At 40.1% G+C, this 26,918-nt stretch overlaps 1 protein-coding gene across 8 annotated transcripts; it reads left to right on the top strand.

Moving 5' to 3' along the window:
• Positions 1-259: 259 nt before the first annotated feature.
• MS4A7 (membrane spanning 4-domains A7) lies at positions 260-16,388 on the top strand. Of its 8 annotated transcripts, XM_012454329.2 has the most exons (8): positions 260-407; positions 1,402-1,456; positions 1,885-1,926; positions 6,399-6,558; positions 7,971-8,105; positions 9,586-9,642; positions 11,862-12,068; positions 15,421-16,297. In XM_012454329.2, the coding sequence occupies exons 4-8, from the start codon at positions 6,412-6,414 to the stop codon at positions 15,691-15,693; spliced, it is 819 nt and encodes a 272-aa protein (XP_012309752.2). In that variant the 5' UTR covers positions 260-407; positions 1,402-1,456; positions 1,885-1,926; positions 6,399-6,411; the 3' UTR covers positions 15,694-16,297. The 8 variants fall into 8 exon arrangements, with proteins under 8 accessions (XP_012309752.2, XP_012309751.2, XP_064220919.1 ...); XM_012454328.2 differs by lacking the exon at positions 1,885-1,926; XM_064364849.1 differs by lacking the exons at positions 260-407; positions 1,402-1,456 and adding an exon at positions 16,306-16,388 and having other exon boundaries at positions 1,640-1,926; positions 15,421-15,522.
• Positions 16,389-26,918: the final 10,530 nt, after the last annotated feature.

Genomic DNA, 26,918 nt, shown 5'->3' with positions numbered 1-26,918 from the left:
TAGTAGACAAGAATCTCAGGCTAAGCAAAACTAGATGACTTACATAACTCTATGTAGAAGAGGCAAAGTTAATTCTAACTGGGACTTTACAAATCACTAGTCTGCACATGGTTCTTTTTCTCAAGTGTCACTTCTATCTTGTGTCCTTTTTCCAAACCTCAGAATTTAGAAAGAGGAAGCAGAGGCACTTTTTATATAGCAACTGTCTGTAACTACAGCAAAATTCATATCCTGTATAATCATAAATACTGCACTGAGAAAGGGACAGGAAATCTCAGAGGCAGGAGAGCAGAGCAGCCAGATCTGTCTGGCAGGAACAGCCAGTGGGAGGATCCAGCTGAGTGAGCGCTCCACAGAGGTGAGCTGACCCACCAGCCACAGCACAAGGGAGCAGGCTGTGAGAACAGGTACGCACCTTGGTTTAGATCATGACTTTTGGGGGAGCTTATGTGCTTCTGAAAAGACAGCTGGGAAATTGGGTTATCATCCTGTCTCTGAATCTGACAACCTGAGTGAGTTGGAGCATCAGCTTGGTCTCCTTTTTGGGTCTCAGTTTATTCACATGCCAAATAAGAAAGTTAGGTAACCATTCTTAGGTTTCTCTCAAGATTTGAGGTCATTTTCTGCAATGCTCTGCATTCTCCTGGTGTGTCACTTAGTCTTACACAGAGTATACTCTCAACAAATACTGTGCAGTTAGACTGACTCCTGCATTAGAACTCCATTGTCCTACTCTAATTCTGTAATACAGAAAATTGCTGGGCAGAGCTGTTGACCTCCATGCCATGATTTATCTTCAAAGCAAGGATTTTAGAGCCATCTTGGAAGTTGTGGGTCCTGCCTGTCTATCTCCACAAAGCAAATGTGGAAGGACAAAGCATCCTCTCAGCCTGTGGTGTTTGGAGATGATAGCATCAGCCTGAAGACTTCTTGTGAAACATAAAGAATCTTGGTTATATAGGATCCTCCTAAAAGTAGCAATGTGCGTCAAAATTTAAGTATCATAGCTTTAAATGTAATGCATGCACTTTCATATGTCACTCTGAGATAATTAAATGCAGGAGCCATCACAGAAGCACAAAGATGTTCATTATGGCATTGTTCATAGCAGCAAAAAGAAAAAATAGAAATCACCTAAATAGTCATGAATATGTGATTGGTTAAATGAATTTAGAGACATCCATTTATGTAAATATACCATTTGGCTTTTCTATTATAGTAAAATATACTTAAAATAATTGTAACCTTTTAACCATTTTCAAGTGTACCATTTGGTGGCATTAAGTACATTCATACCATTGCGCAACCATCACCATCACCCAACTCCAGAACTTTCTTGTCTTCCCAAACTGGAACTCCATGGCCATTAAACAATAGCCTTCCTTTCCCCTCTCTCCACAGCCCCTGGCAACCGCTATTCTACTTTCTGTGCATTTGACTATTGTAGGTGCCTCAAGTAAGTAGAATCATGCAATCTTTGTCCTTTTGTGACTGGATTATTTCATTGCCATGTTGTCTTCAAGGTTCATCCATGTTGTGGCATGTATCAGAATTTATCATTTGCTTTTAAATGTAGGATTTTTATTATTTCTGTTTCTTAGTCAAAGATGTCTGCAGAATAATGTTAAGTGCGAAAAGAACAGTTATAGATGGCATGGATAGAGTGACTATTTCTGTAGAGTTATGAATGTCTGTGAACGTATATAAAGAGGAGAAAGACAAAGTGACAGAGGGGAAGAGAGAATGTAAAGAATATGTGCCTATGAAACGAGTAATCGGGTGGCAGTTGAAAGTTAAGGAGCTTATCTGTTTTCGTCTTCAAATTTTGTTCCTTTGTAATGGTAGTACTTTATGCACTCTTTTTTTATTTTTGTTGTACTTTAGGTTCTGGGGTACAGGTGCAGATCTTGCAGAGTTGTTGCACAGGTACATACATGGCAAGGTGATTTGCTGCCTCCACCCCCCTGTCACCTATATTTGGCATTTCTCCCTATGTTATCCCTCCCCAAGCTCCCCATGCCCTGCTGTCCCTCCCCACCCCCCCCACAACAGACCCCAATGTGTGATGCTTCCCTCCCTGAGTCAATGTGTTCTCATTGTTCAACACCTGTCTATGAGTAAGAACATGCGGTGTTTGATTTTCTGTTCTTGTGTCAGTTTGCTGAGAGTGATGGTTTCCAGATTCATCTATGTCCCAACAAAGGACACGAACTCATCATTTTTATGGTTGCATAGAATTCCATGGTGTATATGCACCACATTTTCCTTGTCCAGTCTATCGTTGATGGGCATTTGGGTTGGTTCCAGGTCTTTGCTGTTGTAAATGGTGCCACAATGAACATACATGCACATATGTCTTTATAATAGAATTATTTATAATCCTTTGGGTATATACCCAGTAATGGGATTGCTGGATCAAATGGTGTTTGTATTTCTAGGTCCTTGAGAAATTGCCACACTGTCTTCCATAATGGTTGAACTAATTTACACTCCCACCAACAGTGTAAAAGTGTTCCTGTTTCTCCACATTCTCTTCAGCATCTGTTGTCTCCAGATTTTTTAATGATCGCCATTCTAACGGGCATGAGATGGTATCTCAATGTGGTTTTGATTTGCATTTCTCTAATGACCAGTGATGATGAGCATTTTTTCCTATTGTTGGCCTCATATATGTCCTCTTTTGAAAAGTTTCTGCTCATATCCTTTGCCCATTTTTGAATGGGTTTGTTTGTTTGTTTTCTTGTAAATCTATTTCAATTCTTTGTAGATTCTGAATATTAGCCCTTTGTCAGACGGGTAGATTGCAAAAAATTTTTTTCCATTCTATTGAATGCTGGTTCACTCTAATGATTGTTTCTTTTGCTGTACAGAAGCTCTGGAGTTTAATTAGATCCCATTTGTCTATTTTGGCTTTTGTTGCCAACGCTTTTGGTGTTTTAGTCATGAAGTCCTTGCCTATGCCTATGTCCTGAATGGCTTATGCACTCTTTCAAACAGAACAAACAGTTAAGAAATAACAAAGGATCACACCTGTAATCCCAGCACTTTGGGAGGCCAAGGCAGGCAGATCATGAGATCAGGAGTTTGAGACCAGTCTGACCAACATGGTGAAACCCCATCACTACTAAAAATACAAAAATTAGCCAGGTGTGGTGGTGTGCGCCTGTGGTCCCAGCTACTTGGGAGGCTGAGGCAGGAGAATCGTTTGAACTGAGATGTGGAGGTTGCAGTGAGCCGAGATCGAGTCCCTGCACTCCAGCCCTGGCGACAAAGTGAGACTCTGCCTCAAAAAAAGAGAAAGGAAAAAAGAAAGAAATAACAAAGGAAAATAAATGTTCATGGTATCAGATAGATAGGCTATATTCTGAAAGTATCAATTAAACTTTCAAGTCCTAGCTTCAGGCTGAGAATCAAGCATTTTCTGCTTGATCTAAAAAATATGAGCTCTAAAAAATAAAGAAAGGAACCCAGAGCTAAAGAGACTGGTTACAAAGACTAGAGGAAGGAGTCTAGTTGGCATATTTGGGCTATTGAGCCATAAGGAGCAAGGTAGAAGCCAAGTTTCTACAACATGAAAACAATTTGGGAAATAGAAATCTTCAACCTCTATTCCCTAAGATTAGCAATGTTCCTGGGGGAGGATATGGAACTCATGAGTGGCAGCCAATGCTTCAACAATAAGGGAGGAAGAACAGAGAGGATAAGAATCAGGTGTAGCTAGCTGGGCAAGCACAGACTTACAGGGATATAGAAGAACTCTGGTGTTAGATGGCCCATGCCCAAATCTTGCCTCCACTACCTGCTAGGTAAGCAATCTTATGCGAGCGATTTCACTGCTCCAAGCCTCATTTTTCTGATCTTCAAGGTTCAAGTAAAAACAGCACCCGTCTCTGAGAGCCGCTGTGCAGAATAAATGAGAACGTCACAACGCTCTTAATAGAATGTCACATGCGTAGTTCATGCCCAATCGATGTTAGCAGTGATTATCATTCCACATTCATAGTTCATGCTCAATCAATGTTAGCAATGATTATCATTTTATCAGAACTACTGTTTGATTCTGAAACCTAGAATCTTTCTAAGATTGAGACTTTTTCTACTTCTCTGGCTTTAAAGGTGTGCTGGTTAAATGAATCTAGAGACATCCATTTATTTAAATATACTATTTGGAAGGCTCACCCTGGCTCCACTGCAGTGATTTAGCATCAACATCATTCCTTTCATAGGACATGTAACCTCACCCATACTTCCACCCAGATTTCCAGATTCCAAGAAATGAAAATTATCTCCTCAAACAAAGAGAACTTTAGGTTTCATAATTCTTCAGATAAGCTACTTGGTGCCTAGAGAGCATGATAAACTAAGGCACAGATGTAGGAGGAGAAATAAAATAGAGGTCCCAACATTGACTATTATGGAACACCTGATAAAACTCAGAGAGTTACAACAAAAGGCACTCACATATGTCATTCAAATCTTCACAAGAGACCTTCAGGATAGTGTCATTATCCCTATTTTACGGATAAGGAAACTGAGGATGAATAAAGGGAAATATCCTATCCAAGTCCAGCTCATCAATATCAGAACTGGGCTTCCCATGAGTATTGGATGTAACTGATATGTCTTGTGAGTTTATCACATGCCTCACTCTATGTTGAGCCCATTATATGTGCCGTCTTATCTAACCCATGCCACAAATCTATGAACTGGTGAAATACCTTGCCCAGGGTGAGTTTAGCATTCATTTGTGGATATGGGAGCTGAACACAGGACTGGACTCCAAGTCACATGCTCAGATGTGCAACTAGACGCCGAGGCATTGGATTCCCATCCCAGCGCACTTTTCCATCTCCCTCACTAGTAAAGAGATTCTAGGTGTCATTTCCAGTCTTTACATGTTATCCACTTCTCCCAAGAGACCCCAGAACCATTCCTAAAGCACCAACACATTGAGGCAAAATGTCAGGCAGCAGAGCTTTGGCACCTTTCAAGGATCACAAGCCTTTAACTAAACTCTGGCCTTCAGTAGGGAGAATGCTGAGCTGAAAACAAATCTGGGCAACATTTCAGGGGCTGAGCCCTGCTGCTGACACCACAGAGACCCAGCAATGCTGCTGAGTTGGCAGTGGCAGACGACTTGCTCCTGGAATCTACAAGGGAACTGGAAATGTGAGGAAGGAAGAGAGGAAGCAAGAGGAAGATGAGGAGAATTGACATGGCATAGACAAAAATATCACAAGCCTCTGAGCCAGATAAGTCTCAATCCAGTCATGTAAACACAGGCTGTTAATATTTGCTATCACATATTGAACACATTCTATGGGCCAGGCTGAGTGCTTTATGTGACTGTTTTATTCCATGAAAATCACTTGAACTTTTCAGCCCTAGGTTTCTAACGTATAAAATTAATTTAATGACATGTAAGTGACAGAGTTGTTATAAGGATTAGAGTTGCAACGGTCTGATTCCCGGAAGTCAGCAGGAGTTAAATAAATGTTTATGTTACTAATTACTAAGCCAATGTAAGCAAGGAGGAAGATTTGGGATGGGACAGGCCATCTTGCTGCAGGAAAGGAAAGTGGAACAGCATTCATCCCCAACATTTTTTTTTGTTGTTTTTTGAGACAGAGGTTTTTTTTGTGTTTTTTTTTTTGAGACAGAATCTTGCTCTGTCGCCAGGCACCAGGCCGGAGTGCAGTGATGTGCTCTCGGCTCACTGCAAGCTCTGCCTCCCGGGTTCAAGTGATTCTCCAGCCTCATTCTCCCAAGTAGCCGGGATTACAGGCATGCACCACCACACCTGGCTAATTTTGGATTTTTAGCAGAGACAGGGTTTCTCCATGTTGGTCAGGCTGGTCTCAAACTCCTGACCTCAGGTGATCCACCTGCCTCAGCCTCCCAAAGTGCTGGGATTACAGGTGTGAGCTATTGCGCCCAGCTCACCCCCAACATTTTTATGAAGATAAAATGAAGACTGGAGTAGCAGACTGATCAGTGCAAGTGTAGAATAGAAGTGTAATTCTGGAAGATGTGGTATGGGAAGGTAGTACAGGTGAAGCAGAGACACAGGAGATAGGGAAGAGAAGCTGGAAGCAGGGGTCACTGGAGGGAGAGTGAGATGGACACATTCGGGGCTGCAAAGCAAGCACATTCTAAGAACCCTCAAAATGTGTGCAGTTCTCCCCCAGTGACATGCCTCTTGACCACAATGGACGAACTGTGCCCAGAATGCTCCCTTTACAATGCTCCATCGATCCCCATGTTTTGTTTTGTTTCTAAAGGACAACTGGCCTTTGAGTAATGGCAAAAAAACCTAAGTTCCTACAATGTATGGTCCCTGGGAAGCTTATGACTATAAGTCAAACCTTGGGAAGTAACTTAGTTTGATGCCTTTCCAGCATCATCAGCATCATGCTCTTACAATCCCAAACCATGAGGGCTTTTGACATCTTTACACCAAAGGGCATCACTATCCCTGAAAGAGAGAAACCTGGACACATGTACCAAAAAGAAGATTACCTGCAGAGTGGGCTGCCAAAAGAAGCCACCGTTCTCGGGGTAAGTCCATCTCATTATAAGGGGAACACTGAGAAAATACTTTGTAAATGTATCTAGACTACAGATCTACAGTGGGTCTGGGAAGCTCTTTCCCTCTTTTCTGGCTGATTCCAGGCTAATGGGAACATAAAACAGAGCTTTAGTTTCTACAAACTAAAATCACTCTATCTTTTCCACTAGCATGCTTCACAATGAACGAATTAGTCTTTTTTATTTTGTCTTTAGTAAAGATGGTCTATTTAATCATATGGATTTTACTCAGTATGATTAAATCAGATATTCTTAACTTTGAGCTCATTTTTCAAATATTTTGAGATGAGACAATGAAGACTAATCTCATGACGTATTTTCTCCCTGTCCATATGAGTAACTATAAGACTTCCAAGTGTCCCAGATCATCGTCCCTCAAATCCAGAACTTTAATCTCCATATGGTTTTGAATACCCTCTTATAATACCCAACTCCTGTTCACTTCCAGTTTTAGATGGATCTGCCTTCCCTGTTTCTTCACTATTCTTAGTACAGCCGGTAATCTTTTAAAAATGAAAGTTAGATCATATATTCTTCTGGCCCCAAATTATCCAGTGGGATTCCTTTTTTTGCTCAAAATGAAAAGCAAAGTTGGTAAAACAGAGCCTAAAAATCCCTACATAGTTTGCCCCATGCCTCCAGTACTTCACAGGCCTCATGTCCTACTACTTTGCTCTTAACTCTATTCTGCCTTCCATGGAAATTATATGTAAAGGACATAGTACATATAAGCTCTCCAATGGTAGCGATTTTCATTTGCTTCATTCCCTGGAGCCTGGCACACAACAGGTATTCAATAACTACTGATGCTATGAATGGTTGACTTTTTTATTTTTCCTGTGTTTGCATCATCTTTCAATTGCACATGCATTAAACTATGAACAAAAGTGTGGGCTTTGGAGCAAGCTAACAGCTAAAACTCCAGTTCTTCCACTTGTGAAATCATTATTATTAAAATCCAATGATGAACAAAATAAGATGAATTACAACAGAAGAGATGACCTGCTCTATCTAATTTCAACTGAAAAAGTGTTTCATTAACACTCCTGTGAAAAGTTGGCTATTTCCACCTCACTGGACAATTTTTTAATCTACTTTTCAAGGAAATAGATTTAAAAACTGTCAAGTATCTTTTTCAAAAAAAGTTAAAATGTGCATATGATCACTTCCCGATTTTCTAGTTTAATAATCCTATCAGAAGAGATTAGCTATGCATGACTTCCTCTAGAAACGTTTCTATTAGCTCCTTGTAACATTTTTTCCTCTTTAATATAACAAATTATAATGTATTTTAATACTCTTTATACTTCACAATGTGCATTCAAATAAGGACTTTCATCTGTTTGAAGTGTATTCTAGATTTCCTGTCTTCTCTCTTGTAGACTGTCCAGATCCTGTGTTGCCTGATGATATCAAGTTTGGGGGTCATCTTGGTTTTTGCTTCCTACCCTTCCCGCTTCAATTCAGCAATTTCCACCACTTTGATGTCTGGGTACCCATTTTTAGGAGCTCTGTGTGTGAGTAGAATGGAGGTCTCTAATGCTTTATAAATGCTAACCGGGTGCATAGTCATGAGTGACTCAGACTCCAAGAGGCCAGGAGGCAAAAGAAGGCAAGGCCTCAACTTCCCTTCTATCATTGCCCCACACCACATTTCCCCTATTCAAGAAGAGCAGCAGAGAGACTTAATCTGTCTTCCTGCAGGGCAGGGGGCAAGAGGAAATGGTAATACAATGGGTATCCCAGCACAGCATTTTTTACCTGGCATTACAGCATACCTCTGGAAAAGTGGATGCTTTTTCATATCCCTCTTTGGGGCTTTGATGAGGCCATTGGATTTCCTCCATTGTGGGAATAATTAACTTTTCAGGTAGAGAGTGAGAAGGCCATTTTTAAACAATAAATTGAGCACCACTGGTTGATGCCACAGGTTTGCAGAGATTTGGATTCACAAGGGTAGGATTCATGGGAGGCAGGAACATGCTTGCTACGTGTTCAGAGGTAATCTTGAGCACTTGAGAAACTCTCTTTGCTGCCTTCCACCTAATGGCTCATTAAAAAGAGCCTAGTAGATCTGTTTTGCAGAGAGTGGCCAGGGCAAACTCACATTTCCCACAAAGGGTTATTTCTTCTCCACATAGTATTTTATACAAAGGAGAAAAAGCAAACATTCTGGGCAGATGACATATACTAAAGTACCACTTCTGTGTGGATGTAGTTCCTGTGTGAACACAAACTGTGCAGTCATGTAAGGAGGCCCTGCTCCCGCCCCAGAGCACAATTTGTCATTGACTTTTCCCTATAACCAGTGGGGCCCACATCTCCTTAGAGAAGGTAGTGTTAGCTCATACTGGACTCTCTTTGCCTGTGACTATTCAATATCCAGGCCACACACTCAAGCAACTTTTCCCCTTCTCAGAATACCTTTCCTCTGCCAACTGGATCTTTAATACCACTGGGATTAAATACAGACTTTTGGGGCTTTATGATAAAGACTTCACATCAGGGCCTATTCTTCCCACTTTCCTCAACTCCCATTCAGACTCAAGCAACATACACCAATAACTTCCAGTCCGTGTGTTTCCATACCTCGTCCCAGCACAGCCTCTTTCCTGAGTGCTTCTGTGGGTTGTTCCCATCTCTCTATCCACCTGAGTCCTTGGTCCATCTCAACCTCCTCTCCTTCAACCCTGTAATGTAGTAACACTCTTCTCATTCCCATGTACACCTTTTCTCCAGGCTTCCTCAGTTCCTAGTGATTTCCACTAAAACAAATCCAACCCCTCTGCGTATATGCATGTCATTAAAAGTCAATATAGACATTCTTACATCAGGTGGGAACTAAGCCTTTCTAGAAATGTGGACCCACCCGATTCCTGCAGCGTTCTCTCTCTAAAAATTTTCCAACAGCACTTTTTGATGGAGTGATTGATAGTGACATGGTGGGCCCATTTCCACAAGACGACTGAACTGATCGTTTCTCTCTTTTCTGAGCAGTTTGGCGTTACTGGATCCCTCTCAATTATCTCTGGAAAGCAATCAGCTAAGCCCTTTGTAAGTATAAGGACCATCAAATCTCAGCTGGTTGGAATCGAAGGAGTGTCACAGTTAATTCTTTTAGTTCAAAATTCCTATTTTACAGTTTAGGGAGACAAAGCTTATAATAGGGAAGCCCAAGTTCTCCTGGCTGTTCCATTGGTGGAACCAAGAGTAGAGCCCAAATTTCTTGCCTCCTAGATCACATAGCCTACATCCTGGGAAACCCCTTACTCCCCAGGCAAACCAGGATAGCTGGTTTACCCTACTCAATGGCCGTGGTAACAAGTTGAAAGAAGTCCATGATATATTTTCAAATTTCTACTACTTAAGCAACTGAAATAAACCTCATCCAGTCAAATATCAGGTAGGGAGGCATTCATTCCTCTGTTAGAAGAGGGTGCTGTCATCTTTTTCCAGGCTGGAGGAGACTATTTCCATCCAAAAACCCATTCTTGATAATTGGATGTCCAAGAAAGATACCACTTCAAATTAACGTGGCAGAGAATGAGGGTGATGGAGTGAGGGTGAGGAGAATGTCTGCAATGTCAGCATTGATTGCAGCACCAAACGCGAAGACAATACCACTCATGCCACTGCCAACATCCCCTTGGCTTCCTCAACCACTTTAGAATTATTATACTGCCCTAAGTGCATCTAGAATATGACCTTTGGTCCCTCCTTAGAAACCCAATTTATGGCTTCTTACTTAAAGGAGCAGCTTCAGAGAAAAGACAGAAGCAAACTGGAGAAGTTGGAATACTGACCTACAGGTGGATCAGGCCTAAGAGAACCACATTCACCACACCATTTCCCGAGTCCTCTTCTACAATTTGGGAGAAAGGATTCTCCCATAGTATGATGATGCATTAGCAAAGACACACATGCTCTTCTCTGTTTAAGCACTATTGGAAGAGAATGTGTGCTGGGGAGGATGGTTGTCTTGCCCTTTTCTACTCCAGCTCTGTAGCTACATAAATGCATGCGCTGAGTCTCCAGCAGATGAAAGGAAAACTAGTCCCAATGGGCAGTATCTTTGCCCAAAGCTTCCATACGAGCAATGGAGCCCAAATGTTGTTCTCTGTCCCACATGTGGAGTCAAGTCCAAGCATAGATTTCCCTTTCTGTCTAATCAGCGCATTTGGGAAGCCACTTCTGAGTTCAGATGATTCATCTTCCACATTTTATAAATAAGGTAACTGAAGCCCAGAGTAAGAAGGACTTGCTCAAGCACACAGATGAGTCAGTGACAGAGCTAGGATAAGAGTAGAGGTTTTCAGATTCTAAGTCCAGAACTATGACTCCAACCAATGAATGCTGTGAACTCTTCAAAACTGTCTTCCCTACTCCTGGGTTCTAGACTGCAGCTTCAATCATCAGGAGCATATACCAGCCTCACACACCATCCATGTGTCCTCATCTGTGGCTAGTCAGACCTCATATCTTCTTGAATAAGGATGTGGCTTTTCCTTAAATCACCTCTGTAGGTGTGTGGCAGGGAAGAGAGAATGGTTGCTATGGAGAGAAGTAAAGGCTTTATAGCTTCTTCCTTCCTTTCTCCCTCCAAGGTTTGTGGGAAAAGTGGCTACAGTCTGATAATATTTCTGTTTGTGAATGGCTGGAGAGAGAAGTACAGGGTCTAATCCCATGTGCCTCTGTCTCATGCCCTGTCACTTGGGAAAATCGAAGGCATATGCTTGTCATATTGAACAAATATTGCTTGTCAATTGAAAGTATATTTTGTGTTCCCATAGAACTATAGATAGGTTTTCCAACTTTTCCAGTTTGCCTCCACCTTTTTTTGAAGCTGCTCTTTTATGTAAATCAAATTCACAGATTCGGTTTACCAGAGGGGACCAAAATTCGTATTCTGGAAGCCTTTAAGGAAACAGAATGATTCTAAGGCTACTGAAGAAGTCACAGGAGATGTTGGCAGTGACCACAGCAGCACTGTCTCTATCTTGAGTGCTACAGAAAATCAAGGGGCCAGAACCCTTCTCCCTAAGGAGGAATTATCCATGCATTTTCTTATACTATAAGCATTTACTAATTATATCATATGATTAACTAAATAGTGACAAGGGACACAAAAATGAATAAAACACAGTTTGTGTCCACACAAGGAAACAGGAAGGAAACAGACCCAAGGAAGCACCACTGCAGTACAATGGACAGAGGGCTAATAGCATCGGTTGCTGATTCTGTGATGAGAACCCAATGCAGAGTTTCTCTTCCAGGACCTGAGCAGCCTGACCTCAAATGCAGTGAGTTCTGTTACTGCAGGGGCAGGCCTCCTCCTCCTTGCTGACAGTGTGGTAGCCCTGAGGACTGCCTCTCAACATTGTGGCTCAGAAAAGGAGTATCTATCCTCACTGCCTTATTCGGAGTACTATTATCCAATATATGAAATCAGAGATTGTCTCCTGACCAGTGTCAGTTTAACAGTGAGTAGCTTCAGATTGAATATCCTGTCATGTGAAATCTCAGTGTCTTCCCTCTGCGTAACCTCTGCTTTTCTGGCAGTCTCTGATCCTGTTGGTCCAAATCCCTGGAGATAGACAGAAATAAACAAACACTTGTGGTTGGAAGAGGCCTGTCTGGAGACTGCATGGTGTGAGGGGTGTACTAGACAAAGTCAGAAGAAGAAATCAAGGACAACAGGGAGACTCACTCTTCTGGTTTTTCTTATCACAAACATTCTAACCTCGATGAGTTTAACTCTTAAAGTACAACCTTTGTTGAACGGGTTTCTCCCTACTCATCACAGGCAGAAATATTCTTCATTTGAATTTTATTTTAATCTGAGATTATCTCTTTTGGGTTCTTTTCTAGGGGTTGGATGCCCCTACCCCTTAAAGATGCTTGTCTTCTGATCATCAGTGAATTGAGGACCAGCAGAGGCTGTACAGTGTTCAATTTAATCTTCAAATGCAAGCCTGTATGCTACATTATGTTAGGCACAGAACATGAATCTTAAGCCCAAATACCTAATTATTTTGTACTTTGGTCCAACAGGGCTGACAGAGTGCGGCGGGAAGGGAGAAAGCCTGTCATGGATTTGACTTCTAGAAAAAATGTCAACCTCTCTGGGCAGCATTTTCTTGGCACCTTTCTCCCAAACTTGATGATCACTACCTGTTCGTGGTGACAAGCCTTGCTTAGTCCATCCTATAAATGCAGGATCATGGTGCTAAAACCATAAGCCCATGGCCTTTTAAGAAGAAAGACTTGGCTGGGCACCGTGGCTCACGCCTGTAATCCCAGCACTTTGGGAGGCCGAGGCAGTCAGATCACCTAAGGTCAGGAGTTTGAGACCAGCCTGACCAACATGGAGAAAGCCTGTCTCTACTAAAAATACAAAATTAGTTGGGCATGGTGGCACATGCCTATAATCCCAGCTACTCAGGAGGCTGAGGCAGGAGAATCACTTGAACCCAGGAAGTGGAGGTTGTGGTGAGCTGAGATCACGCCATTGCATTCTAGCATGGGCAACAAGAGTGAAAATCCATCTCAAAAAAAAAGAAGAAGAAAGACTTCTTCCTTTATGAATCCTTGTAGTAGGAGCATGGGGAGCCCAAAGTAGTATCTCTCATTCCCTTGGATCCATCTATCTTGCAAATCTCAGAAACCGTGTGCAAGCTTTTGCACTGCTGTGGGTCTGCCCATGTGACCATGAGATTGTCAAAAGCAACCCCTTTGGTTCAGGAGCTAGAGGAAATAGAAGAGCACAGAGACCCATCTGGAGGAAGCCCAGCAGATGTGTAATTCTGGTGCAGGACAGATATTGGATAAAGGAATGGGGGTGGGAGAGGCATATTGGGGCTTTAATTTGAAAACAAATTTCATTACCTCAAACTGCCTCCCATTCTCTGACAATTGGAGTCTAAAAGAGCTTCCTACAACATCAGAGAAGTTTCAACATGCCTAAGCAGATTCCAAAGGCCTACTCTGTTAATTAATACAGCAATTACCTGGACAAAAGTAACAAATTTTAAAAATTAAAAAATACATAGCCAAGATTAGAAGAAGAAAGAAAGGAGGGCAGAAGGAAGAACAAATCAAAGAAGAAAGATGTCTTAGGTTCCAGAAGCTAAGAAGGATTCTAAAACCAAATCATCAAACAAGAGCTGAGGCCAAAAAACCAGGGAAGTCTGGATAGGAATAGGTGTTCGAGGCTAGGATCATGCACTTTTAACACCCATGATGAGATTTGACATTTGGCAGGACTATGAAGCTCATATTGAGTACCCTGCAAAAATATTGAAAGCTCAGATGGAATATTTTCTCAATTTGTGAAAATAATATAAAGCAAATTCTGCCCAACATCCCAAGGAATTTCAAGAAAACCTTCCATCAGCTCACTATGCTTTGTGCAAGCATGCCATCCAAATTCATAAATACATAGGGGAGCCTCAAATAAAGGGATAAAGTTTAAAACTGCTACAAGATATGTGATCTAAGGTTCTAGCAGAATCAAATCTAAAATTACTATCTAAGGAGATGTCCATAAACCCAACTTATACAGTGCCTACCTATCAAAGAACCCTACACTACCACCATCTACACACTGAAGTTATCCAATAACCAAAATATCATGAGAAGCATAACAAGAACACAGAAAACATGGGAAGCAGCAGCAAATGAGGAAACATGAAAATTAGAAGCTCAAGAATTGAGGATAATACAATAATTTGAATAAGGCTATTATGGAAATACATTTTAAATCATTAAAAATGTTTAAAAAGTAATATAAACCAGGCCAGGCATGGTGACTCACACCTGTAATCCCAGCACATTGGGAGGCTGAGGCAGGCGGATCGCCTGGTATCAGGCGTTCAAGACCAGCCTGGCCAACATGGTGAAATGTAGTCTCTACTAAAAATACAAAAATTAGTTGGGAGTGGTGGTATGTGCCTGTAAACCCAGCTACTTGGGTGGCTGAGGCAGGGGAATCACTTGAACTGGAGAGGCGGAGGTTGCAGTGAGCCAAGGTCACACCATTGCATTCGAGTCTAGGTGACAGAATGAGACCTTGTCTCAAAAAAATAAAAAATAAAATAGATATTAAAATGGAAAAAAAAGGACATAAAAAAAGACACATGCATTTGAGAAAAGAAATAAAATCATATAATCGAAAAATGAAAATTGTCTTTGAAATTAAAAACTGAGCAGATCAGTTAAACAGCAGATTCAATATATTCAAGGAAACAAAGAGCGAAATGGAATTTAGATTTGATTAAATCACACAGAACACAACACATTATGTGCGTTTTGAAAAGATGGATGAAAGCTTAAAAGGCATGATGGATACAGGGAAGTGGAGAGGTTCAGCACATATCTAATATGAGTCCCAGTAAGAGATTATGGAAGAGAGAACGTATGCAAAAGTAAATAACTAGAAATTTTTTAGAATTTAATAAAAACATGAGATTTCAGACTGAAGGAATGCACTGAGACCACTGCAGGATACACAGAATCAAATACACACCTAGAAATATCATCATGACAATAAAAAGCACCATAGTCAAAAAGAAAATAATAAAAGCAGCCAGAGATAAGTGGCAGATTACTCTCATCTGTTGTTAGGTGGGATACCAAAGTTCTGAAATGATACAGTTGCGGCTAATTTCCCTTCTTCTATTAAGAAATTTGAAGGAGAAAGCAGAAAACAGGATTCAGCAATTTTCCCTGTCCCCTTTTCTCTGCGTTGCTGGAGGCTCATTGCCCTGTCTCCTCTCAGTCAGGCACAAGGGCTAGCTTGTGTTGGGTGCCAACCATTCATGTCCTGATTTGCAGGGTGTCCTAGTGGTGATGCTCATCTTCACTGTGCTGGAGCTGTTATTCGCTGCATACAGTTCTGTCTTTTGGTGGAAACAGCTCTACTCCAACAACCCTGGGGTGAGTGTGCTGACATGTCACATCATACCTGCTGTGTCCCAGGTCCAGGCTACAATAATCCAGGCCCAAAAATGTGGCAAAGGGAAGAATCAATTATTGTTCATGAGATGCATGTGGAAGGCAACTTTTATAATTTACAAAATGTGTTTAAATAAATGGTCTCCTTCCTAAGGATACTCTGGTAATCTGGGATCAGCTGATATCTACTGAGAAGCTGACCAGGTAGAGAATTGCTTAACATGAAGCTAGTTGGCTTTAGAAATCACATAGCCAAATCACTCATGAAAGAACTGAGACATAGAAAATGAATGATACAGACTATCAGGCTGAGAATGAGAATGTATATCCCCTCACTTTTACCATGAACACAGCCACCTGCCTACCATGAGTCTCCCTAGCCAAGTTTCCTTGCTAATGTGATGAGACTTTACTAGAACGTCTCTGTCCTGTTTATACTTTCCTGTACTCTTCCTTACATCCCCTTAGCTATTGATGTTATAATTTTAAAATATTTTCATTTCCCCCAAAAGCTACAGCAAAAAAAAAAAAATGTTTATAGAATTTGGATGAATTATGATTTAACTATGATCCTATTTAAAAATAGAAAAATAATTAGCAGACTGGAGAATGGCATTATTTTAAACTAATATTGCTGCAATTACATCTTACGGCAAAGTTGGAAGAAATACAACTATACAACATTTGGAGAAAATGTATTATGAGTATGTTTTTTAATCTCCAAAATCAAAGTTTAAAAACTCTAACCAATTACATATTTTCTAGAGTTCATTCTTCTTGACCCAGTCACAAGATCATATTCAACAGGACAAAAAGAGTTCTTCAAGGTCTTGGATATAAGTAACTCTTGGCCTTGATGATTATTACAAACAACTCTATGCACATAAACTAGAAAACCTGGAAGAAGTGGATAAATTCCTGGACACTTGCCTCCTCCCAAGCCTAAACCAGGAAGAAGTCAAAACCCTGAATAGACCAATAACAAGGTCTGAAGTCGAGGCAGCAATTAAGAGTCTACCACCCAAAAAAAGCCCAGGTCCAGATGGATTCACAGCCGAATTCTACCAGACGTACAAAGAGGAACTGGTACCATTCCTTCTGAAACTATTCCAAATAATCCAAAAAGAGGGAATCCTTCCCAAATCATTTTATAAGACCAAAATCATCCTGCTACCAAAACCTGGCAGAGACTCAACAAGAAAAGAAAACTACAGGCCAATATCCATGATGAACATAGATGCAAAAATCTTCAATAAAATACTGACAAGCCGATTACAACAGCACATCAAAAAGCTTATCCACCATGAACAAGTAGGATTCATCCCGGGGATACAAGGCTGGTTTAATATACCCAAGTCTATAAATGTAATTCACCACATAAACCGAACCAAAGACAGAAACCACACGATTATCTCAATTGATGCAGAGAAGGCCTTCGACAAAATTCAACAGCCCTTTATGCTAAAAACTCTCAATAAACTAGGTATTGACAGAACGTATCTCAAAATAATAAAAGCTATTTACAACAAACCAACAGCCAACATCATACTGAATGGGCAAAAACTGGAAGCATTCCCTTTGAAATCTGTCATTAGACAAGGATGCCCACTCTCACCACTCCTATTCAATATAGTACTGGAAGTTCTAGCCAGAGCAATCAGGTAAGAAAAAAAATAAAGGGTATTCAATTAGGAAAGGAGGAAGTCAAATGGTCTCTATTTGCAGATGATATGATTGTATATCTAGAAGACCCCATCATCTCAGCCCAAAATCTCCTGAAACTGATAAGCAACTTCAGCAAAGTCTCAGGATACAAAATCAATGTGCAAAAATTACAAGCATTCCTATACACCAATAACAGACTTAAAGAGAGCCAAATCAAGAACAAACTGCCATTCACAATTGCTACAAAGAGAATAAAATACCTAGGAATACAACTAACAAGGAACGTAAAGGACCTCTCCAAGGAGAACTACAAACCACTGCTCAGTGAAATAAGAGAGGACACAAACAGATGGAGAAACATTCCATGTTCATGGTTAGGAAGAATCAATATCGTGAAAATGGCCATACTGCCCAAAGTAATCTACAGATTCAATGCTATCCCCATCAAGCTACCAATGACCTTCTTCATAGAACTGGAAAAAACCACCTTAAACTTCATATGGAACCAAAAGAGAGCCCGCATAGCCAAGTCAATTCTAAGCAAAAAGAACAAAGCGGGAGGCATCACACTACCGGACATCAAACTCTACTACAAGGCTACAGTAATCAAAACAGCATGGTACTGGTACCAAAACAGAGATATAGACCAATGGAACAGAACAGAAGCCTCGGAGGCAACACAACATATCTACAACCATCCAATCTTTGACAAACCTGATAAAAACAAGCAATTGGGAAAGGATTCCCTGTTTAATAAGTGGTGTTGGGAAAACTGGCTAGCCATATGCAGAAAGCAGAAACTGGACCCCTTCCTGACACCTTACACTAAAATTAACTCCAGATGGATTAAAGACTTAAACATAAGATCTAACACCATAAAAACCCTAGAAGAAAACCTAGGCAAAACCATTCAGGACATAGGTGTAGGCAAGGACTTCATGACCAAAACACCAAAAGCATTGGCAACAAAAGCCAAAATAGACAAATGGGACCTAATCAAACTCCACAGCTTCGGCACGGCAAAAGAAACAGTCAATAGAGTGAATCGGCAACCAACAGAATGGGAAAAAATTTTTGCAGCCTATCCATCTGACAAAGGGCTGATATCCAGAATATACAAAGAATTAAAACAGATTTACAAGAAAAAAACAAACAAGCCCATTCAAAAATGGGCAAAGGATATGAACAGATACTTTACAAAAGAAGACATACATGAGGCCAACAAGCATATGAAAAAATGCTCATCATCACTGGTCATTAGAGAAATGCAAATCAAAACTACATTGAGATACCATCTCATGCCAGTTAGAATGGTGATCATTAAAAAATCTGGAGACAACAGATGCTGGAGAGGATGTGGAGAAATAGGAACACTTTTACACTGTTGGTGGGAGTGTAAATTAGTTCAACCATTGTGGAAGAAAGTGTGGCAATTCCTCAAGGACCTAGAAATAGAAATTCCATTTGACCCAGCAATCCCATTACTGGGTATATATCCAAAGGATTATAAATCGTTCTACCATAAGGACACATGCACACGAATGTTCATTGTAGCACAGTTTATAATAGCAAAGACCTGTAACAAACCGAAATGCCCATCGATGATAGACTGGACAGGGAAAATGTGGCACATATACATCATGGAATATTATGCAGCCATCAAAAACGATGAGTTCGCATCCTTTGTAGGGACATGGATGAACCTGGAAACCATCATTCTCAGCAAACTGACACAAGAACACAAAATCAAACATCGCATGTTCTCACTCATAGATGAGTGTTGAACAATGTGAACACATGGACACAGGGAGGGGAGCACTATACACTGGGGTCTATTGGGGGGAGTGGGGGGGACAGCGGGCTGTGGGGAGTTGGGGAGGGATAGCATGGGGAGAAATGCCAGATATAGGTGAAGGGGAGGAAGGCAGCAAATCACACTGCCATGTATGCACCTATGCAACAATCTTGCATGTTTTTCACATGTACCCCCAAACCTAAAATGCAATTAAAAAAAAAAAAATAGGAGAGAGATCCAAGATGGCTGATGATTAGCAGCTTGGGCACGTACCTCCCAGTGAAAGCGCAAAGAACGAGAGGACGCCACACTTTCAGACGAATATTAGTCGCTCACGGACCAGGAGATTCCCAGTGGAGGAGCTCCACGGGTCGCCAGGGCGACTCTTGTGGCCGGCATGGCGGTTTTGCTGGTGCCTTAGCATGCCAGTTCTTGGTGCAGAGTCTGGAGATTCCCAGGCAGAAAAGCACCATCAATCTTAACACCGCTGTTTTGGCCGGCTCAGTGGATTGCTCAGATTTTGGCGCAGGGAATCAACAAGTTGGACGTCAGAGACCCAGTTAGAAAGTCGGTAATTATAAAGACGACAGACGGACAAATATATAATAAAGGGAAGAAACCAGCGTAAAAAGGTAGAGAATACTCAAAATCAGAATGCCTCTCCCTCTACAGGGGATTGCAATTCCTCATCAGTAACGGAACAAGGCTTAATAGATTACACGTGTGTTCCAATAACAGAAGCAGGTTTCAAAACGTGGGTGATAAGAAACTTCTGTGAATTAAAAGAACTTGTTCTAATCCAATGCAAAGAAACTAAGAACCTTGAAAAAAGATTTGATGAAATGTTAACGAGAATGGACAATTTAGAGAAGAATATAAGTGAATTGATGGTGGACAATTTAGAGAAGAATATAAGTGAATTGATGGAGCTGAAAAACACAACACGAGAACTTCGCGAAGCATGCACAAGTTTAAACAGTCGAATTGATCAAGCAGAAGGAAGGATATCAGAAGTCGAGGACCAGCTCAGTGAAATGAAATGAGAAGACAAGAATGCAGAAAAAAGGATGAAAAGGAATGAGCAAAGTCTCCAGGAAATATGGGACTATGTGAAAAGACCTAATTTACGTTTGATAGGTGTACCTGAATGTGATGAAGAGAATGAATCCAAGTTGGAAAATACTCTTCAGGATATCATTCAGGAAAATTTTCCCAACCTGGCAAGGCAGGGTAATATTCAACTCCAGGTAATACAGAGAACACCACAAAGATATTCTTCAAGAAGACCAAGCCCAAGGCACATAATCGCCAGATTTATTAGGGTTGAAATGAAGGAGAAAATACTAAGGGCAGCCAGAGAGAAAGGTCAGGTTACCCATAAAGGGAAACCTATCAGACTTACAGCAGATCTCTCAGCAGAAACCCTACAAGCCAGAAAAGAGTGGGAACCAATATTTAACATCCTTAAAGAAAAGAACTTTCAACCCAGAATTTCCTATCCAGCCAAACTAAGCTTAATGAGCGAAGGAAAAATTAAATCTTTTGCGAACAAACAAGTACTTAGAGAGTTCACCACCACCAGGCCTGCTTTACAAGAGCTTCTGAAAGAAGCACTATACATATAAAGGAACAACCAATATCAGCCTTTCCAAAAATATATCAAAAAGCAAAGAACTTTAACACAATAAAAAATTTACATCAACTAATGGGCAAAACAGCCAGCTAGCATCAAAAGCCGGTATTAAACTTATATATATTTTAATTGGATAAAAAGCCAAAACCCATCTGTATGCTGCATCCGGGCCCATCTTACATGCAACAATACACAAAGACTCAGAGAGAAGGAGGAAGATTTACCAATCAAACAGAGAGTAAAAATAAACTAATAAACAAAAAGCAGGAGATGCAATTCTCGCCTCTGATAAAGTAGACTTTAAAGCAACAAAGATCAAAAGAGGCGAGGAATGACATTACATAATGGCAAAAGGATCAATGCAACAAGAAGAGCTAATGATTCTATAGATCAACGAGATAGAAAATTAACAAGGATATTCAGAACTTGAACTCAGACCCGGAACAAATAAACTTAATAAACATTTATAGAACTCTCCACTTCAAATACACAAAACATACATTACCACCTCACACCTATTCCAAAGGTGACTATATAATTGGAAGTAAATCACTCCTCAGTAATCGCATAGCATTTCATAGGTTTAAATTAAATATTGGTTGGCTGTTTGTTTGTTATCTTCTTCCCTTATTCCTTCCTGACTACATCATTAAGTATAATTATCAGTATAAAAGAGGTTTTCAATACCCATTACTAAATTGCATTCTAGCCTGGGCAAGAAAGCAATACTCCCATTCTCTCTCCTTCTTTCTTTTCCTTCTCCCTCCTCCCCATTCTCTCTCTCTCTTTCTCTTCCTTTTTCCTCCTTCCTATTCTCTCTCTCTCTTTCTAAAAAAAAAAAAAAAAAAAAAATAGTAGATGCAAGTTGTTGTGCTTATACACTGCTGAGGGAATATAAATTAGTTCTGCCACGGTAAAAAAGTGGTTTGGCAATTTCTCAAAGAACTCAAAGCAGAATTACTAGTCAACCCAGCAATCCTATTACTGGGTATATAACCAAAGGAATGTAAGTTGTTCTATCATAAATACATATGCCTGTGTATGTTCACTGCAGCACTATTTGCAATAGCAAAAACATGGAATCAACCTAAATGCCCATCAACAGCAAACTGGATAAAGAAAATATGGTAAATATACATCATGTAATACTATGTAGCCATAAAAAGGAATGAGATCATGTTCTTGGCAGCAACAGAGATGAAGCTGGAGGCCATCATCCTAAGCAAACTAACACAGGAATTGGAAACAAAATACTGCATGTGTTCTCACTTATAAGTGGGAGCTAAACATTGAGTACATAGGGACACAAAGAAGAGAACAGACACTGAAGCCTACTCGAGAGTGGAGGATGGGAGGAGGGTGAGGATCAAAAAACTACCTATTTGGTACTATGCTTATTATCTGGGCAACAAAATTACCTGTATATCAAGCTCCTGTGATATGTCACTTATTTATATAAAACATGTTCCCCTGAACCTAAAATAAAATTTATTTTTTAAAAAGTTAAAATTATTAGAAATGAAGATAGAAGAATTCTTCATGAGGTCAAGGTAGTAAAAAAATTTCTTAAACAGATCTCAGAACATAAATAGTACCAGAAAGAACTGGTACATCCAACTTGGTTGTTATTAAGAATGTTTTATAAGTGTGACAAGAGCAGCTACAAATCAAAGCCTTTAAGTAACACAAATAACCAACAAAAATAAGGTGATATAGAATATATAAAATCCTCCTATACATTCACAGAAAAATACAACTTGATGAAAAATTACTCCAAAGTCATGTACAGCCATTTCACAGGAGAAGAAAACAAAGGTTAACATATGAAAAGCATTCAATTTCTTAAGTAATTGTGGAACAAAAAGAACTCTCCTACCACGATGGTATAAGTCTGAATGAAGACAACCACTTTAAAAACTAATTGCCCAGTAAAGGTAAAGATACACATACTTATCACCCAACTTCCACTGCTAGTTAATATACGCAGGAGAAATTCTTGCACATGTGCAACAGAAGACACATACAAATGTTTCCAGGGCAGGATTGTCTGCAACACCTCCAATGTCCATGGACAGAGAATAGGTCAATTGTGCCACATTCTCTACTGGAGGACCACATATCGGTAAATATAAATTACTTGACACAAACCAACGAAGATGAATTTTACACATTTAGAGTAAAAGAAAGCAAGTCACCTAAGAACACCTTATTAATTCTACCTAAATAATGATTAGAAGACACAAAACCTAAGCAATATGTTGTATAAAATATAAACACAGTGGAAAGACAAAATAAAATGAAAAGGCAGAGAGTGAAAAACACCAAATTCAGCATAATGCTGAGCTCTGATAAAGAGGGTGGCTTGGGGAAGGATAACATGAGAGCCTTCAAAGGTATCAGCGACACTCTTGCAGCTCTAATCATGGCTGTGGGTATGTGGTTTTTGGTCTCACTGTTATAAATACTGTATCATTTATTTATTTATTTGCTCTGTTGCCCAGGCTGGAGTGCAGTGGTATGATCTCAGCTCACTGCATCCTCTGCCTCCTGGGTTCAAGTGTTTCTCCTGCCTCAGCCTCCCAAGTAGTTGGGATTACAGGCATGCACTACTATGCTTGGCTAATTTTTGTAGTAGAGATGGGGTCTGGCCATATTGGCCAGACTGGTCTCTAATTCCTGACCTCAGGTGATCTGCCCGCCTCGGCCTTCCAAAGTGCTGGGATTATAGGCATGAGACAACAGACCTGGCCCATATTATTTAATTTTTTGAGAAATATAATTGAGAAAGCAAACTGACATTATTTTCAATAAATTTTTATTATATAATGATATTTTTATAGTCAACACCTGCAGAAAAATGTTTCTATTACATATCAGTCTCCAATAATAGCATATTTATTAGTACTTAAGAGAAAAAAATATTTTCAATAACTGTGAGGTCAGATAATTGCATTTTGTTTCTTCAGCTATATTCCCACATAACAAAAGCAAATGGAATGATCCAGTAGTCTGCACATGGGAGTACATTAGACATTTTTATATCTTAAAACTAACAATAATAAATGTTTTGCCATTTAAAGCTGTGTCACTTGAACGAATTAATCTTTGTGGGCTTAAAATTTTGAGACTAGAATGCAATAATAATAATACCTACCTAATGGGTTTACTGTGAACCTTAAATGAAATGTGGAAAGTGATTTTATCAGTACCTGGAACTTAGAAATCCCTTAGTAAATGGTAGTTTTTAAAATTTATATTTAGATTTTTTTGCTCTCAACATCGCTTATCATTTACCAGCTTTGCAACTTGGGGCTGGCTTCCTCCATTTCCTGAACTTTAGTTTCCACAATTATAAAACGGAATCAATATTATATGTGTTTTAAGACCTTTTTGTGGACAATTCTTCACATATACGCAATTATTTAACTAATATTACCTTCCTAGCTGTTCCGAATGTGAAGTAGTCCCTCAGAACAGAAAGATGATCCTATAAACTATAAATTTCTTAAGTACTTGAATTTACATTTTCCTTAGTATGAATTATAAGTGCAACAATGGGATTTTCTGACCTGTAACCAAGTTCTATTTGCAATTAGATCTTTAGCCTCACCTCTGAAGAACCCTATGTCTCCCTTACCAATTCTCTGACCCCAAAACCCTCCAACAGCAGGTAATTCTGGGTGCCAGGGCCTTGCTGAGCAGTTGGGAACATGGCATAACGTTACTTCCTAATATTGGAGAGACTGGTGACGATCACCTGGGTGAAAGAAAGAGCCAAACAGAATCATTCTTTCTCAGCACTGACAGGGACACAGCAATCAGAAAAATTGACCTTGTTTTCAAGAGACAAGGAGACAGTGGCTAAGTAAGGCAAGGACACACAAATGATGATGTAGCTATAGTTTTCATAAAAAAGGATGAGGATTGAAAAAAAACCTGGAGTGCTAGGACATGCAGGAAATAAAAAGGAAATTCACATCAGGAAAAAGTTAGCATACTTTTATGCAGACTGTAAGAAAGAGATTGTCTTTTGGAAGCAAGGCCACTAGAAAATAAAAATAGGCTTAATTCAAAGACAAATATTTTAAATATGTTATCAACCTAATAAAATATTCTCAGACCTTGGGAGAAGGGTGATGGTGATACATCAAATAAGATGCTATTGACAAATCCAAATTGTAGTGGGAATTTCAACACACTCAAGCACTAAAATATTGATCATTCAAAATCAGCAAAGATAAGGTAAACATTTAGATATTCATACAAATTCAAATTCAAGTTTATTTGGGAAGAATCATATACAGAGCCACCTAAGTTATCTTGTTGGCCACAAAGTAGCAAACAGCCTGAGACTGACTGGGGGAAAACAGTGCTCAAAGAAAAGGATGCAAAAGATCAGGTTGTGCAGCCACAACTCAAGCCCCTTTGCTGCCGTACTTGCCAAGTCCTGACTCTGTTCCCATGTCAACTAAAACGAAGGCGCATGCCTCTAACCACCCTGTCATCCTGGACTCAAACCTCAGGTTTCACAATCATCCACAGCTCAGACCCTAGGTAATGGCCATCCCATCGCCAACCACTCAAGCATTTCAGCCGGTATGCATAGACCCTCAATTATAACGTTAAATGGATACTGGATCTTCTGTTCCCACTCTCCTTCACTATACAGCATTGCTGAGAGGTGACTGCATGGCTTTTACTTGAATATTCTTGAAGACAGTAAATTCTCTAATCAAATGGTAGCCAGTTCTTCTAATGAACCACTTCAACGATTAGAAAAAAGCTGGAGACAACAGATGCTGGAGAGGATGTGGAGAAATAGGAACACTTTTACACTGTTGGTGGGAGTGTAAATCAGTTCAACCATTGTGGAAGACAGTGTGGCAATTCCTCAAGGACCTAGAAATAGAAATTCCATTTGACCCAGCAATCCTATTACTGGGTATATATCCAAAGGATTATAAATTGTTCTACTATAAGGACACATGCACACGAATGTTCATTACATCACAGTTTACAATAGCAAAGACCTGGAACCAACCCAAATGCCCATCGATGATAGACTGGACAGGGAAAATGTGGCACATATACACCATGGAATATTACGCAGCCATCAAAAACGATGAGTTCGTGTCCTTTGTAGGGACATGGATGAACCTGGAAACCATCATTCTTAGCAAACTGACACAAGAACAGAAAATCAAACACCACATGTTCTCACTTATAGACAGATGTTGAACAATGAGAACACATGGACACAGGGAGGGGAGCACTACACACTGGGGTCTGTTGAGGGGAAACAGGAGAGGGACAGCGGGGGGTGGGGAGTTGGGGAGAGATAGCATGGGGAGAAATGCCAGATATAGGTGAAGGGGAGGAAGGCAGCAAATCACACTGCCACGTGTGTACCTATGCAGCAATCTTGCATGTTCTTCACATGTACCCCAAAACCTAAAATGCAATAAAAATAAATAAATAAATAATTTTTAAAAATCATAAAATGAAATAAATAAAGCAATGAACAAGGCAATTAAAATGTAATTAAAAATCCAACATATGAACATAAAAGTTAAATATTGTAGGGGGAGAAAGATGACAACATCTATGGGCAAAACTTTGATTCACTTCCCAAATATCTAGACTATCCTGATACCACCAACTTCTTCCATTTCCCCACTTGGTCTTGTACTGGGCTTCATGACCCTGAAGCTCCAGACTAGTCTAAAAAGAGAGGGACACAAGGGAACTAGACAGATGGTAGAAAAAGGTGGGTTCAGAGGTAAAAGTGCTATTTCAATTTATATCTCCAAATATGAAGGCTAATTCTTGCTCTGAGTGGCTGGGTACATGTTCTATGGCACTAAAGTATATTTTTAGGCCATTTCTGCTAAATCTGACACAAGATACAGATATGGTTCATTAAAAATCTGAGTGTGAGCAAATAAGGACACTATTTGGAGACCCCTAAGTACAGTGCTCCCTAGTGTACAGGCTCCGTGATTCTTGAATCTCTGCATGGATGCCCCCTCCCCACCTACTCAGCCCTAAAAGTGAGGCAAGAAGGTAAAAGTCAGTGCTAACAGCCCATCTTTGGCCAACTTCTAGACTCTTTCTTGTCCTTAGGGACCCACCAACCACACCTGCTTATAGGGTGGGGCTGCAGAAGTTATCTAATTAAGGTAGCATGAAGCAGGCCAGGCAGTCCCCAGGGGTCTTTTTCAAGAAGTGAAACCTGGTAAGGCAGAAACTTTTTCTGCACCTCCTTCGACTTTGGTTAAGTGTTAA

The sequence above is a fragment of the Aotus nancymaae genome, unplaced genomic scaffold, assembly GCF_030222135.1.
Source record: "Aotus nancymaae isolate 86718 unplaced genomic scaffold, 86718_ANA_hifiasm-v0.15.2.pri h1tg000059l, whole genome shotgun sequence".
NCBI lineage: Eukaryota > Metazoa > Chordata > Mammalia > Primates > Aotidae > Aotus > Aotus nancymaae.
Note: the sequence above shows the minus strand (reverse complement) of the source record. Positions and strands in the feature narration are given on the sequence as shown.